This window comes from Pocillopora verrucosa, chromosome 13 (assembly GCF_036669915.1).
Source record: "Pocillopora verrucosa isolate sample1 chromosome 13, ASM3666991v2, whole genome shotgun sequence".
In the NCBI taxonomy this organism is placed as follows: Eukaryota; Metazoa; Cnidaria; class Anthozoa; order Scleractinia; family Pocilloporidae; genus Pocillopora; species Pocillopora verrucosa.
This window is the reverse complement of record NC_089324.1, coordinates 1,905,466-1,921,388: the sequence shown is the minus strand read 5'-3', so window position 1 is coordinate 1,921,388 and position 15,923 is coordinate 1,905,466. Positions and strand designations below refer to the sequence as shown.

General features: G+C 39.6%; 1 protein-coding gene and 1 long non-coding RNA gene across 3 annotated transcripts in view; both read right to left on the bottom strand.

Annotated features, from left to right (window-relative positions):
- Positions 1 to 15,923, bottom strand: part of LOC136277760 (uncharacterized) — a 65,987-nt gene that overhangs the window by 46,292 nt on the left and 3,772 nt on the right. The gene's annotated exons all lie outside the window — the stretch shown is intronic.
- LOC131773651 (transcription factor Sp5-like) lies at positions 611 to 15,547 on the bottom strand. Of its 2 annotated transcripts, none has more exons than XM_059089592.2 (2): positions 15,257 to 15,547; positions 611 to 2,131 (listed from the first exon to the last, which is right to left on the bottom strand). In XM_059089592.2, the coding sequence occupies exons 1-2, from the start codon at positions 15,323 to 15,325 to the stop codon at positions 986 to 988; spliced, it is 1,215 nt and encodes a 404-aa protein (XP_058945575.1). In that variant the 5' UTR covers positions 15,326 to 15,547; the 3' UTR covers positions 611 to 985. The 2 variants fall into 2 exon arrangements, with proteins under 2 accessions (XP_058945575.1, XP_058945576.1); XM_059089593.2 differs by lacking the exon at positions 15,257 to 15,547 and adding an exon at positions 2,270 to 2,520.

Here is a 15,923-nt window from a genome sequence, read left to right as displayed (position 1 = left end):
AGGTAAGGGATCTAAAAAGGAGTAACACATCCTATACCTTCAACGAAAAAGGAAATGAGTGGGTTCAAAAAACCACAACGATAAATTCTCGTTTACAAATTTTCATTTTAATCCCTCTAGGTGTAAGAGACACCCAAAATCAAATTCGCTAAGTAACTGCCAGAGGAGACACAAAGGGGCACACGGGAAAATTATCAGTAACTGCGGTCGATATTATTAGTATCTTTGGAGCCAGATTTCTAGAAATTTAGGCATTATTTCCCAAGGCACGTCGAAGGCATAATTAGCAGCTCTCGTGTAATTGGCAATAATACCACATTTCTGTAAACAGGCTGTTCAAAGGGACCGCCTTGAAAACTTCCTTTAGCAGCATTTAAACCGCCTCACAATAGATGCAAAGACCGTGCTTGTGAGTGCGCCTCGTAAGTGAGTGCATTTTACGTTGAACCCCATTTAGCAAATCAAACCGACGTATCGAAACTTGACCGGAAAGTGAACCCTTTTTCCCTTTAAGCTATTTTGGCATATCTCGGACTTCAAAAGCGCCCCGCTCTACTCTGTTATAAACATAGGCCTTTAAAATATCTAAACCCACACAACAGAGTTGAGATAAACTTAAAAAAAAGTGTTTATTATTCTTTTCTCGATTACGATTAATATACAGGATTCAAGCGAAGCAAGACATCTTATTTACATCGAATTGTACAATTTTCGTTTCCCTATCGTAACGATACTTATTGGAACCAATTTAAATTTTACGTGCGATCCACGCACGAGTATAAATATTTGAGTCCTCTGAATAAAATATTCCTTCCTTAGTTACAGCAAGGATATATTTAAATTTTCCTACGACAACGAATTCTTCTCGAGTTTTAATATATTACAACGCGTGAAAATTAAAGTGGTTTATTTCTAGGATAAATATATCTCGTGTCCACAGAGTTCCTTTTTTTTTTGTTCTCGGTCATGGCCGTTTCATTGTCAGTTAGTGCTCCACGTTGATAAAAGTATCAACATTTTGAACGTCCATTTTGTCGTTTTCATCCTGTTTCGGTGTCAAGGCGAGTACACTACTCAACTGAGCTAGCCTTTCGCCCTCTTGTACATCAATATTGAGTTCTATAGAAATGTCCTTTACATCGGGTTCCACTTTGATGTGATCTTCCTCTGTTTTATCAACGCTTTTCTTGACATTATTTTGATGGGTCTTTTGGTGTTTTCTGAGATGATCGCTACGCATAAAGCGCTTGCCACACTCGGCGCATTGGAAGCGTTTCTCGCCAGTGTGCGTTCTCAGATGCCGTTGTAGCTCGTCAGATCGCGTGAAGCTCTTGCCGCAAAATAACCAGTTACAAACGAACGGCCTTTCGCCTGTGTGCCAGCGAAGATGTGCCTTTAGATGAGACGTCTTGCCGTAGACCTTCCCACAACCAGGAATGTGACAAACGTGCTGCTTTCGCTTTGTGGTGTTCCCAGTTGTGGCAGCGAGTTGACAGTTAGGACAACGACACCGTCTGCATCTCCTAGTCCCTGTTACTTGATTAGACAGCGATGCAGCGTTGTATGGGCTGGTGAGATGATAACTCGCGCCTGGGTTTGCATGATAACTCATGGACGAGATGTGGCTTGTAGATGCAACGGACAAACTCGGCGGAACTGCGCTGGAGATCGGGCTGCGTACAACAGTTTTATTTGGCTCAACACTCCACCAGTGAAGGCCTCCAATGTCGCTGCACTCGGTTTTAAACGCCGCCGTGCAGCTCAGCGATAAGGGACCACTTCTTGTCGAGCCAGGACAAGCGTGTACCGCAGCCATGCAAGGGGAAACGGGTCCATGCGAAGGACTCCCGTGAGACACGGCGAAATTCTGATGGACATGGCTCTTAGGGGAGGCAGACAGATAGAATTCTTGAAACGGAGAGAAATGCGATTCGGCTGGCGGTGTTAAAGGCAGCATTCGCTCTCCGGGACAGCTCATAATTTGGCTCATGTTCACTGCATGTTGGCTCAGCTCGGGCAGAACACCGCCGGAAAACTTGCCGTGACATTCGTAGTCGCGGTGAGAACCTGACTGACCGATTCTACTACAAGTAGCAGCCAATAAAGCCAGCGGAGAAGGCTTGCGATATTCCTGTAAAAAATAACAACGACAAACAGTCAGCAACGAGGCGGTTGTAAACGCTATGCCGATTTAATAAATAATACACACAAATAGCAACTTTTAGCGACTTTCGTAAGGCGCTGAAAATCCCGTAAATGAAATACCTACGTGAGAAAACGGAAAATACTCCGGTCTTGCTAGAGCAGCCGTTGCCATTTCGTAATAAATCGAGGATGAATTTTTTTTGTAAAAACACTACTGGAATATCACAGCGTTCAATACGATCTTTCGCGTCCAAGAACCGAGACTAAAGTGAAAGCTACCTTTCTACACACGCACAAAGCATTCAGCTGGTTTGAGAGCCGGTGGCGGGGAAAACAGACTAAATGTAATTAGACAAACGAAGCCGACCGCCAATGAGAGGCCAGAGGCGGAGACTATTGCTTATAGCCTTCTCACAGCAATGTTGTTATCGTAAATAAGGTGCTATTATCACAGATGATATGGGAGGAGCGAGAGGGCGGCGAACTAATGAACAAAATCAAAAGAAGGGACATTTTATGATTGGATTTCCATGATCAAAGCGGCCCGCCGCTAATCGCGCGCCGTGATTGGTAGACACTTTATAAACAAGCCGCAGCTCGACCCTTGAAAGAAAATCATTTGTTATATTATTGTGTATTTCCGTTATCACGCCACATTATTGTCAGCACCTTTAAAAGTACTGTCATCGTTCGCAAAAGAGACCGCCTTTATTTAAATAAGAAAGGCTTCTGCAATACACTTGTGAAGGGGGCAAACAGGCCATTGTCCGAGTAACAAGCTATAAACAATTAGAGTCTTGTGCACGAGGTATACTGTGGCTTTTCGCGATAAAGATGCTTGAGGTGTTAACCTTTCATCGTGCCGCGCGTTTCACTCAATTGTTTACACGGCGAGAAAAATTCATGTCAGTTTTACGACAGCATAGGGCTTGATCCTGGCACTTTCCGGCTATTATTTTTACAGCAACGCCAGAATATAAACATTTTGTTGATGCGAGCTTAAATTCGCTTTTAATGTCAGTTTTATGGGGGCAGAATGTTCTAACAAGCGTGCGCGCTTACTAATTAGAAACCCGCCCTCCGAGACCGCCTTAAGGTCCACCTTAGGTTTACGCGGAGCTGTGTTTGTGCCAATCAACTCAGGTCAGCGTTTTCGCTTTCTGGCACTGTAAGCAACACGGTCTCGGCGATATTCTGACTGAGAACTAAAATTGCACTCAGATATCTGTGCGATCGAGATGACAGACTGACATCGACTGTTTATAGGTAATTATTGATGGTCCTCGCTTGTCGAGACAGCGGCATCCTTTGAGTTGGTGGATCAATTTCGACCAATTTCCTCGGCTAACAATTAACAAGTTATTCTCACTCTAACCGTGATTGAAGGGTGTCAGCGATTTTTCATCAGCCTCAGGTGCATATTTCACTACTATTTATTTTATTATGCAGGTTAAAGCTTCTAAAACCCGTAATTGAGACAAATCGCTGCTCAAAGAAACCCCCTTTTTCTTAGAAACACAGCCGTAGATTTACCGGCTTTTAATATTGCTCTGGTCAATGTTTTGGCCAAACAAAAGAAGCGCTTGCCGCTTGATTACAATGAAATTCTTTTTTAACAGATTTCCTACACGTCTGAAGACACGAAAGCTCTAAAACGAGAGCAAAAACAAAATCCCGGAACATTTCTGTAAACCACCGCAAACGCACAACCAATATTTAGCGCCAATCGACTTAAAACACTTTAACTTCAGGGCTTAAGAATCGCTGATCTGCACCGATAAGAAACAGTGGGCCAATATACTTCTCAGATACTCTTACAACGATTACATGTCTCTGACTGACTCTTGGGAAACACTCGGGCGCAGAAAGAACAATAGCTTGCTATCCATTAAAGACTCCTGAACGAGGGCGAAAACACGAAGGAAGGATTGTTTCTGCTACTGCTCGCCGGCTATCCTTCGACTTCACTGTGTTGGCTTTTCCGAAATCATGTTGTTGAGTCTTAAATAAAGTGAGTTGAATCGTACTAAGTTCCGCTCCTAGGGCTTAGCAAGATTAAAAAGTTTCATCAACGCGGGGTTTAGCGGCGTGTTGTATTCAAATAAGCCACGGGGGTTCTGAGAGAATAAAGCAAAACTCAGTGATGTAATTCTTTTTTGCTTATCATAAACGTAGGGATTATAGCAGTCAAGGCGCCAGTCCGGAGCCGAGATCGGCGGGAACCCATCTATAATTCACATTGTTTCCACTTAGCAAAACTCATAAATTTCGCCCCGAACTGAAAGAAAAATATCCGATGATGCAAACTTTATTGCAAAACTGTCGGGGCACAATTAAGTATTTTTGCCCAAACCACACTATTAATTTGGTTTACGGCGACCGAAGGGGAGGACTTTTATCAATCTCTTTGCCCGAAGTATTGAAGCTCGCAGAATCATCCATAAATGCTAAATTTTTTCTCTTGAAATTTGGTTACAGCGTGATGGGATTTTAGTCTTGTCAACAACCTTGACTAAGCGAACTGTCAACTAAAAGAGATTTTGAACAATGCTAACGTCTAACAAAAGTCGGCGACTTCAAAGACACAACTTTGCATTCATAGATCTTTCTTTATAATATATTTGCCACTAATTGAATATTTATTCTTCTGCCTCAGAAAATTGTCATTTCGTAAAAAGCATCCTGAAAAATAAGACAATCAAACATTCTCGGTTCAAGAATAAGCCGATTTTTCTAATTGCTGGCAAAAATAGGAAGAAAGAAAGTATTAGAAAACACTGTAAACCCCTCAAAGACCAGAAAAACCGCTTCTTCTCAAAAAAATTCCCTCAAAGTAAACAACGGGTTTACTGTTTGCGCGGACACTGCATTGGGTAAAAATTCAATTTTCGCTTTCTTTCCTTATCATGTTTTTGTATGTGTTAATTCTGTTTGCTCTGTTTGTATAGTACATGGGAAAAACCAACGGCATCTCCGAAGAAATAACGTGAACTCTGAAAAAGCTTACCTACTTCTGCACCTCTGCAGAAAAAGCAATTCAACTTTGTCAAATATGAGAAAATTTCGTGAACATTATCAATTTTTGTTTCAATTCAGTGATGGATTTGCTATAAAAGGTTGGATAGTATATTACACGACCTAATAACCGACATAAGATATTGGACAATTTTCTTATTTTAGCCTGAGGCAATTTGTCTATTAACGAAATGATTCACACGGATAAAAAACCTGAGAAGTTCACATCAAAAAATCAACAAAGCTCGCGCGGTTCAACAGAAAGAGTAAATCTTGTAAATACCGCCGACTGGGTGTGTGTTTGTTCCTCAGTAATCTCTCCGTTATCAATTCTGTCTTTCTTTCTACTTTTCACAGTTCCGTTGTACACGTTCTAATCGGTATCATCGCTGTGATTTTCGAAATCTTTTAAGCTGTCTTATGGCGACCAGCGAGAAGAAAAAAATGTCTCCGGTTGATTTGGAAAGCAATCATTCTTTGCGCTACAAAGTGTAATCTACGTGCGTTACAAATGGTTTCCTCGATTTCCTCTAAATTCTCTGTATCTGTTTCACGCAGTCTAACAAACTTTACATTTGCGAAACAGGATAATTACATAAGCCGCTCAGGTGGCTGAATTCTGAACCCTAACTCTTTTATTTTCTCACTGTTTAAAATTGTATCTGCAGATGCCTTGATGAATACTTTACTTTTGCAAAAATAAACAGCCCTGAGGCACTAACATCAGAACTTGCCAAGTCTCCGCTAATGTTAAATTTCTTGTGTAAACTTCCTTGTGTTAGAAACTCTCTGCCAGTGAAACTGTCAAATGCCTCTTTTCGGTGAACGCGAAGAGGTAAGTGTCTTTCCACCGAAATCTGCCAATCTCTGTCAAGTAATTACAACAAAGCTGATATTAAGAGCCTGCCAGCCTACTCTGAGCGCATTTTCAATAAAGGCGGTCGCTTTTGAACTCTATTTTTACGGCGACTGATAAGGGCAATTCAGCGAACACTTGGCACGCGTTTTGATTCGCGAAGATAAAAGAAGCTCTTCACGTTGGCGCTTGGTTGTCTGCTGCCAGACCCAATATACTCTGTTTTACTTGAAAACGAGCTCTATTTCCGAGTAATTATAGCCATAACGAGTCTTCCGTTTTAAAGAAACGCGAGGTAAAAGTCCTGTTCCCTCTTATAAACAGACCGAGTCGCTGTGTCTGTAGCTCGAGGCTGTGGTCCTGTACCGCCACGCGAGAATAAATTTACCGCTTCCCTTCCCATGTCATTAAAATTACACCAAAGAGGTACTCGAGAGCCAGCAAAGCAAAACCTTGTTGAACATCAGTCAAACTAGAGTAAATGTGGAAGAGTGGATTAATCCAAAGACCTAGCTCTGTTTCAAGTAAGAAGAATCATCGAGCTGTGAAATTCCAAGCGGTCGGCAAGTAAATGTCGCTTTCTGATGATATTAAACCTCCAATACTGTTCTCAAACATTTCCGTTTGTATTTAAGATAAGGCTTAGGTTTAGTGTGTACTTTTATTGCACCGTTTCCATTAATAAAAGAGTTTACAGAAACAAGGGCATCTCCGAAAAAATGTTATTAAAAACTTTGTTTCAATACAATCATTTCCTTCGCTTTAACGAGATATTGTTTAAAATTGCAAGACTTGAATCTCTCATTGCACATGTAAAAAGAAGAATAAAAATCACTTTAGATCAAACATGGTTACGATTTAGTTCACAAGCTCTATACACCTGTCAATAATATTGATTCGGAAAGTGCAGAAACTCTACTAAAATGGATATTTCTCCGGTGGTTTCTAGTGCTCGTTGTTTAGGTAAATAATCGTTTTATCACTGTGATGCACTGTTGTAAAGTTTCTGATACAAGTCGCCGTTTTGCCGAGCCCTTAACAGGATCCTTGAGGTTGCGACAAATCGCCTATCTTTGTCAAATAACATTTGAAGGTATTAAATTTCAACATCAATGAAACGAAGGAAATAAGCGCGATTATGAGATGATTAAGCTCTTTGATCGTTTCCTGCCACCAAACAGTAGAAATTATCATCTGGGTGATAACACCGCTTATTGCACGGGGAAGAAAATATCCGCAAGGCACTGTCAAGTCAAATAACTGGGTCGCAACTCCGAGATAAACGTTTTAGGCACGGGGAGTGAACGCTGATTCCAAAAAAGACCCGCTGGGCCGAGAAGAGTGCAATAAATCCCGTATTTGAATTTGTTATTACTTTTTTCTCTCTATTAGTACAATAATGTCATTGTCTTAGATCTTGAGTTCACTGTTTGATGCCCTGAAAGGGGGCAGAAGGTGTTTGTTTAGAAAAAAATCTTTAATTTGGTCAAGTTATTAGAGGGGAGCCCTCTAGTTGTAAGACTCGGTTTTGCAAGTTTATTAAGGAGACAGTAGTTGCAAACGAGATCTGTAATTGTGCAGTTATCGCTTAGAAACCGTTCGCACTAAGCTTCATTCCAGTTACTAACGAGTGATCAAGCGACGAAATATTTTCATGGACGTTTCGCAAACATAGAGACAGACTTTCTGGTGTTCATAATTATCTCTACGACCGGTGTAATTTTTTGACTAAGATTATGCGTTTGACTGCTCAGATACTTTCTAAGGTTGGATTTGCTTGAATTATGCGCTGGCGTAAGGCATATTTCCGGAGACATGGAGTAAATTGAAAGTAACCTAATGAGGGAAAAACAAAAGAAAACCGCAAGGCGGCTTTTCCATGACAAAAAAGATTACTAGGGTTGGTTTGCTTATTCAAAATTGAGAAAAAAGTTGAACTAGTAAATCACCAGCTTAGTTACTTTACAGCATAATAAAGAACGCTTCAAACTAAATAAGCATCGGTGAGTTCGTAGATATAGTTTTTCAGTAACCGCCGAAAGAGAGAAAAATGGATTCTGATTGTATGTGTCCTGAAACAACCTCGAAGGTAAAAAAAAAACCCCAAACTTTCACTAGCTCGCAGCTCAAGTAAATTTTCTGGCTCGATTCTACAAACGGAATGAAGTTCAATTCTTGCCGTTGGCAACTAAAGTCTTGCACCATCTCTCCAATATTCTGTTACACAAGCCATAAAGCGAAACAAAGCCGAAACAGTTGTGCTCGTTTGGAAGAAAACCGGCTCGTGTTTGGAAGACACAAAGAGAAATACAAAGCAAATCGAAAACAATAAACAAAATACTTAAAGCACACAACGCATCGCAGTAATCTCAATGTTTGGAAAAACAGAGAAACAAAAACATTTAACAAGTAAAAAAAATTGCAGACATGTTAAAACCGTTTCATGAGTGGATGCAATATTCAACACAAAAATATCGAAACGCCAACATACACGCTCTGTAGTTGAAACAAAAAAACTGTAATTCAAACAAATCTTGATAAAAATAATAATTATAATAATAATAATAATAATAAAAAATCCTTCTGTGCTTAATTTACTGATCGCACGAAGGAACTCTTGTAATGAGCAATGGTAGATTTTTCAAGGCTTGGAAAAGTTACACCTATATCACGTCCAAAAAAGGATGCGTTCATCCAATTAATGAGAAACACGCATGTATAGTGTTAAATGCAAAAGAAGACTTGATGACTTACAAGGCCGGAATTATATCACAATTCTTAAACAGTTCAGCGTTGTTTGCTTACAACTGTCGATACAACTCACATCTCAACAAACTTTTAAACGCAGAAAATCTGTTTCTTTTCTTTTTCTTTTGGCTGAGCTGGAGGAAAGGGCTTAAAACTTTACAGTCTCTCCTTTTAGACAGAGAGGCCCCTTGGATATAAGTTCTAAAAATTGTGATACCTTCGCAAGTTTAAAATTGCTTAAATTGTAGAAGGCTTTGAACCTTAAAAAGTAGCTTGCTGAGGAACTAGAAAACAAATCCCATGGAAATGGAAATAAACAGAAAGAGGTTGACCAGGATGGCTGGGGATTTGAAAGATGAACAAGGAACGTAAATCTTGAAGTGAAAAATTTCGTCTAAGTTGTTCAGCATCCACGAACTAACTTAAAAAATAAAAAAGATGAACAGTTTTTTTTTGAAGTTGGAAAAGAAAAAGGTCGATCAGTGTTTTCTTCAAAAAATGATTCTAAATATCCCTTGTCAAAGTAACAGTTCCCCACAAAAAAGTGTTTACAAATTAATTAACATCGCCTCACAGACAATTTCGTAAGTGTTAAAGATAATGTCAGATGAAGATCTTATGTTTTCTTACCCATCTATAAAACAAAACTTGCATCAGGATAAATGTAGAAAACTTCTCTCACTAGACCTGCGAGTCACCACAACACGAGGGCACTAGAGTTTCTGACCTCAGACCCCAGTTTAGCTTTTTCTTTTCTCCCAGTTGCTTTGACGATGAAAAGATGAACGGAAAAAATTCCCGACCACTGCATGGCACTTAAAGTACCAATAAATGAAAGACTTATGTTCTCTTTGAAGGAACAAAAAGTGACCGCGAAATTGAGTGCTTCGGGTGTAACTCTTCATCAATCAAAATAAGGGGAAATTCGTTGCATACCAGTCGCCAATAGGCAAATAGACAGTACGATGTCATTAAGAGTAATACTTCAAACAAAGAAATTTCATAACGCTTTCATTAGTGTAGTTTTGGATAAGAATTTAGGAACAAAAATTGGCGTTTCTAAAAGATCTCGGAATCAGGCTATGGCGAAGTGATGAAATGAAATTATTACGTTACGTCAAAATATATTGAAAGAGTGTAAAAGTTCCAAGTGAGTAAATATACAATAATATATATATAGAGAGAGTCACATAGTTCTATTTGAATTATAAATAAATATAAACATTTCTTTTCATTATCCATTTATACCAAAACATTTGACGTGTCCTAATTGTGCTTTTTCACAAAAAAATATTGGAAAGTTTTTCAGTTTCACACATTCAGTCAATCACGTCGGGCTAGCTCGCACACCGATGACTTGTGAATGATATTCACTGCAGTCCTGCATGAGGCCTGAAAGGTCTCTAGGGAAGCATTCGGTGTCGACACGAAGTCGTTCCATGTAGGTTTTTGCAAGACGAGCTCTCCACGTGCGACCACGCCTATGCATGTGGTTGCAAGGTAACTTATACTTAGTGTACCAGCAGTGCTCGACGAAGGGCATTTAATAGACACCGTGACTAGTGGATGAGTATGATGAAAAGGTTTTTGTTGGGCGCATTCTCAAAGAAATGTGTTAGAACGCTTGAAATTGGGGCAAAAGTACCATAAATCTTATCCTTTCGAACCTTTAATTTAGGTCTATCCTTGAGGATCAGATAACGGAAAGAAAGGAGACGAATTCAGAGCTCAAGATTGGACACGCCTTGTACCTATTGTAATTTAGGTAAAATTTTCAGTCCAGGCGATTCCACTCCCAAAGTACGTCTAGGCATTAACTACATTTACCATAACTTATTTCAATTCCGCGAATGGAAAGGATATCTCAATAATATCGAAACACTTCGTGATTTCGATATTTATTAGACAAATCTGCGGTGACTTTTTTCACTTTAAAAGTTTGATCATTTTGAGAATTAAAAAAATTCACCCCCAATATTCCACAATGACACTTAACGGTCTTAGCAAGTTCTCTACAGTAACTATTACTTCTGTTGCCGAGCGACAGAGTTTGATTTGGTCGTGAATCAAATCCTAACTTTATTGTAAAATTGAGATTAAGAGTTTTAAACCCCTCGTTAATACTGAAAAACATCCCAAATATAGTTGGCATGTCTATATATTGATTTATAACCTTTACACTTCGACCCTCTTAAAGATTGTAAGGAGGCTCTCTCTGAAGCACGGAATTAGGTCTGACAATAAAAAGTCAATTTTCTGAACATTTCGTTTCGCCACAAAAGACTTAATGTTCAGTTCTTCCTTTCCATTAACAAAACTTTTTTAAGAAAAGATCTGTTTAGAAAAACATGGGTACATTTCTTGTAAACAATTTCAAGATTTAAGAAAGGGACTGTTTGGAAAAGTTTGAGTAAATTTCAGTGGGAGATGGAGCTCAAACGAATTGCCACCTCTCTTTTACTTTATGGCTGCACTTAGCGGTATGCAGCTCTCTACAGTTTACTTGAGAAACTACTGATTCTGAACGGGAGGGTTTCGAGTCCACAAGGGGGGTAGGGTGGGGATACAGTTGTTCTGCTGACACTCGCGACAAATTGTTCAAAATCTTGCTTTAAAAAAAAAAGTTGTGGTTACATGAAACACTCGCGTCAACTCTAAACTGATGTGATCCACCACTGTGCAACAAATTGCTTCGCTGTTTGCAGCCCTCAACTTTTTCATCAAGCCAAACATCCGCTCCCGGTGATAACAGATGGCATGCAAGCTGTATACATACAACACCCTTCCAAACCGCCCACCTACAACACCCCAGCAGTTGACGATTTTCTCACCCACCGCTTTGGCTGTGGGATAGCGCCCTGTTGGGTACCCAGTGGGGTACCCCTGCTGGGTGCCTTGTACCGCAACAGCTGTACTCCTCTGTGGTCCAACAGCAGGGGTACCAAACAGTGAGGCACGCGAAAGTAAACCACGCTAAGCAACGGAGTAAAATATTTTGCTTTCAACTCAGCAGCTGGTCGTATTTTCTGTTTAAGAGGACGTCATAAGCATGTGGGTGAGGAAAGTTTGATCTTCGGTGAACAGGTACGAATTCATGGTCGATAATCAGCCCAAACCCGTCTCTCCCTTCAGAGAAAGCCGAAGGTTTTTGTTTCAGTCTTTCTGATGGCGACCTTTAATCTACACTGTAACTTTAAGCATCAGAATGCTAAACTTTTCAAAACGTGAAAACTTAAATCAATTTTGGTTCAATTGTTGTAACTTAACACACAAATGCAGACATTGTTGAAATTCAATCCCGGAAGGTAAAGCTAAAGGCGTGGATGCCCCAAGAGTGATTAGCATCTGAATTCTCCTCACAGCATCACCCCTGATTCACACGTTAAGGTCACAAGAATAAACGGATTGAAGAATCATCAGCCGAAGAAGCTACTGATTGTTAAACAAATTCTCTTTCATTACCTCAGGAAATGTATAGGAAACACTACAGAGAATATGGGTAATGATATTGAACATTAAAGATACGGCCAGAGGTATACTGTAGTCTGTTCGTTCATTTTTTTCTTTGCGACGTCTAAAATCTTAATCAAATGACAGAAACGCACAAAATAACGGTCTACTTAAGTGCACAAACACCAGCGAATTTCTTCACGACGAAAGGGGTATGAAGACGGTCACGGATGGGAAAGATGCACACGGATTGTAATATGCTTTATTTGCGCAATCCGCCGGCAGTATTTCTTCAAGTCAGCAACTCCTTTTTACCGTCGTGGAAATTCAAAATTTTAACACTCGATACCATTCTTCTCTCGAAATGATTGTAATACGTTATCTAAGCCTCAGGAGATAAGAAAAAACATAAATACGCACACATGTATAAATATATGCTCAAAATCATTGCGAGTAATGTTTAATTCCCCAAAGTAACATTTCAAAAGTACGGAAGAGTCAGCGAAGGGATTCAATGAGTTGTAATCACAGAACTAGAGGAGTAAAATGTGGAAAGAAGTTTATCAAGAGAACTAAACATGCTGTGGTTGAAACAAAAGCAGCCGTGAAATTTCATGCGAATACACTCTGAAATTTTTCTAATTGATTTGCAACTGAAATTCACAGTGCTTTCGTAAAATAATTGTGTCTGTTGCCACGTCTTCACAGAGGGCATGCGTTACAACACACTCTAATTAATAAGTTGTAACCTCCTGAGTGGTACGACCAAAGGTGGTCGAATAGGAATTTAGTCTTAGCAGTAACGCGTCGATATGAGAATTGTTTTGAAAAAGGATGTCTGCGGTCACAGTGTCTGTTAGGACGTCCTGCCTTACATTTAATATGATTAAAAATATTGCGTTTGGTTACGTTCAAATTCAAATCGCTCGCGCCTTGGAGAATTAACTCGCACAATGGCTTATTCTCGAACGTTTTTGGAGCTGAAAGTCCACAATGCGCCGGCTAAACTTTGCACAAAGTCCCAAAGAATGCAGGGGGCAAAGGAAAGGATTTCAGACAATTAAAGCTACCTGCCATCTGTATAATTAACAACTTTGAAGCTGACAACAATCGAATAAAGAGGAAAAGTAAACAAACAGGGGATTGACACGACAATCACTCTTCTTCAAATTCTGACAGCCGATCCGCTAGTGAATCCTGACGTTTTTTCTTTCGTGTAAAGTCTCTTGTTGCCGCGGCAATCAGTTAATGTTAAGGCAGAAACTGAAATAGCTTAAGGCTACAATTAAAGCAAAGACAATTAAAAAAGTGGGTTGGAAAGTAGACCATTGAAAGAAATGTTTTGAAATACTCAAATAGGAAGAGATATTTTAACTCCGTAACCGAGAGCAATGTCCAACAGTGCTTATTACCGTACTGGCGTGAATCAAATGTCTGAGGGAGAAGTAACCTGATTTTGGAGACAAGTTTTCATACAGCCACAACAAAGTGGGAGGACAGTTCTAAAACAGCCCATCCTAATAAACACTCTTCCTCCAACAATGGCGAGACATTTTTCAATCAATCTCCATTAACGAAAGGTAGAAATGAGGTTTCCCTCAACAAAAGAAACTGTTGTATGTTAAACCATGAAGGAACTTTGATTTTTTCAGGAGAGGATGAAGTGTAACCTCGTGATTTTCTGTGTCTTGAAAATCAACGTCTTAAATATATGGCCCCTTAATAGAGGCCAATTTAAAAGTCTCATTTTTTTCACCCCTTTGAAAAACAACATATTCAAGAACACATTGTCGATGTCTTCAACTGACCTTAATTATTTCGTTTTCCTAGCGGCAAATTTTATGATAAATTGTTTAGGTCGAAAGGAAAGTCTCCCAGGTCTTGAATTAATCAAGCTTTTCCCTATACAAATTATTTGGCCAATTAAAACCAGAAAGCGAAAAAGGTAAACCTCATCGAAGTCCTACATTTCTACAAACATACTGTCGATCTTTTCAATTGGTCTGGAATGTTCTAATTTTCAGGCGACAACGTGTAATGATTAATTGTTCAGCTCGACCGGGAAGTCTCCCACGTTTTGAATTAGTCAAGCAACTCCCTTTGTAAATTATGTGGCACATTACAACCAGAAAGTGAACGAGACATACTCATAGAAATCCTACAGTGGATAAAGGACTATCAATGAATATTTCTAATATAAAAAATTAAATCATACAAATGATGTAGCCAATTAAAACCTGAAAGCGAAAAAGGTAAACCTCATCGAAGTCCTACATTTCTAAGAACATACTGTCGATCTCTTCAATTGGTCTAGAATGTTCTAATTTTCAGGCGACAACGTGTAATAACTAATTGTTCAGCTCGACCGGGAAGTCTCCCACGTTTTGAATTAGTCAAGCAGTTCCCTTTGCAAGTTATGTGGCACATTACAACCAGAAAGTGAACGAGACATACTCATAGAGATCCTACACTGAATAAAGGACTATCAATGAGTATTTCTAATATAAAAATTAAATTATATTTAATCAATCAGCAATATAAAACGGCTGGGGTTATCGAGAGAGGCTATCTAAAGTCGAGTGGACACTTACAGAACACGTCTAAACATATCTCTATTTTTTGAAACGAAATTAACTTATATTCTTATCCAATAAAATATCACAAGAATGTAGAGGACGCTATGGAAGGAAATGGGTGGGAGTAGGTGGAAATAATATATATACTGCCTCTACAGTGTTATATTTGGTAATGTACAGTTTATAGAAATTAAAAATTAACTGCACGCAGCTGCCTCTCCCGTCCAAAAGGCTTGTAAAGTTGGAACTGTTTAAGCGCAGTTAAAATAGCAACAGCACAACATGTAAACTCGAAGGGATGAAGACAACAATGACACTCTCGCGAGGTTTTCAGTTTCGTTTTCAAATGTTATTGATTTCAAACGATTCCGACAACAAGGTACTCCTTTCTGCGCTCTACCACGAGAAAATACAAGATAAACAAGCATGATAAAATTTCTCACTCGAACAAAAAGAAGAAACTTACCTCTGTTATCCAGCCTCCAATTTTCCAAGGGGAACCCGCTGGAAACGTAGGCATCGGAACGCCGAACATGACTCAAACTTGATAAGGCGAGAAACGTTCGCTTTCTAAACCCGCCTTCACGAAACTGCTTCTTTTCTCTGATTCTCAGTGCCTCTAGTCCACTGTGCCTTCTTATGCTCTGCGCGGGGGAGAGAGTTCTTACGAAGAGTGCGGCTAAAACGAAGTTAACCTCCACCGAGGTTTTATTAAAAATCAAATTCGGAGCTGAATGAAAGCCCGCTGGCGACGTTGCAGCTCCGAAATGACAGTCATTAACAAAATGATCGCTCGTTTACATTATGGGATCTTTTCAGAGGGCGGAGCCTCTTTGACTCACAGCATGTGGTTTAATACCAAACGATTGGTACAGACTGCAACACTTCAACAAACCAATCTCGTCTGTTTAACTACACACAGTAAGAGACACTTCTCCTAACCTCTCGCCTTACATTTCTTGTGAAATTCGTTTGGAGATTTGAATGGTTCATCAAATTTGCAACTCGAGTTGATGACCTGATTGATTCTCCATAACGTCTGCTTGACAGCAAGCTATAATTGCACAAAGAAACTGATTTTTGATCACGGCTAAAAAGTATTGGACCACTGCCACCAACAGATGTGTATTGCA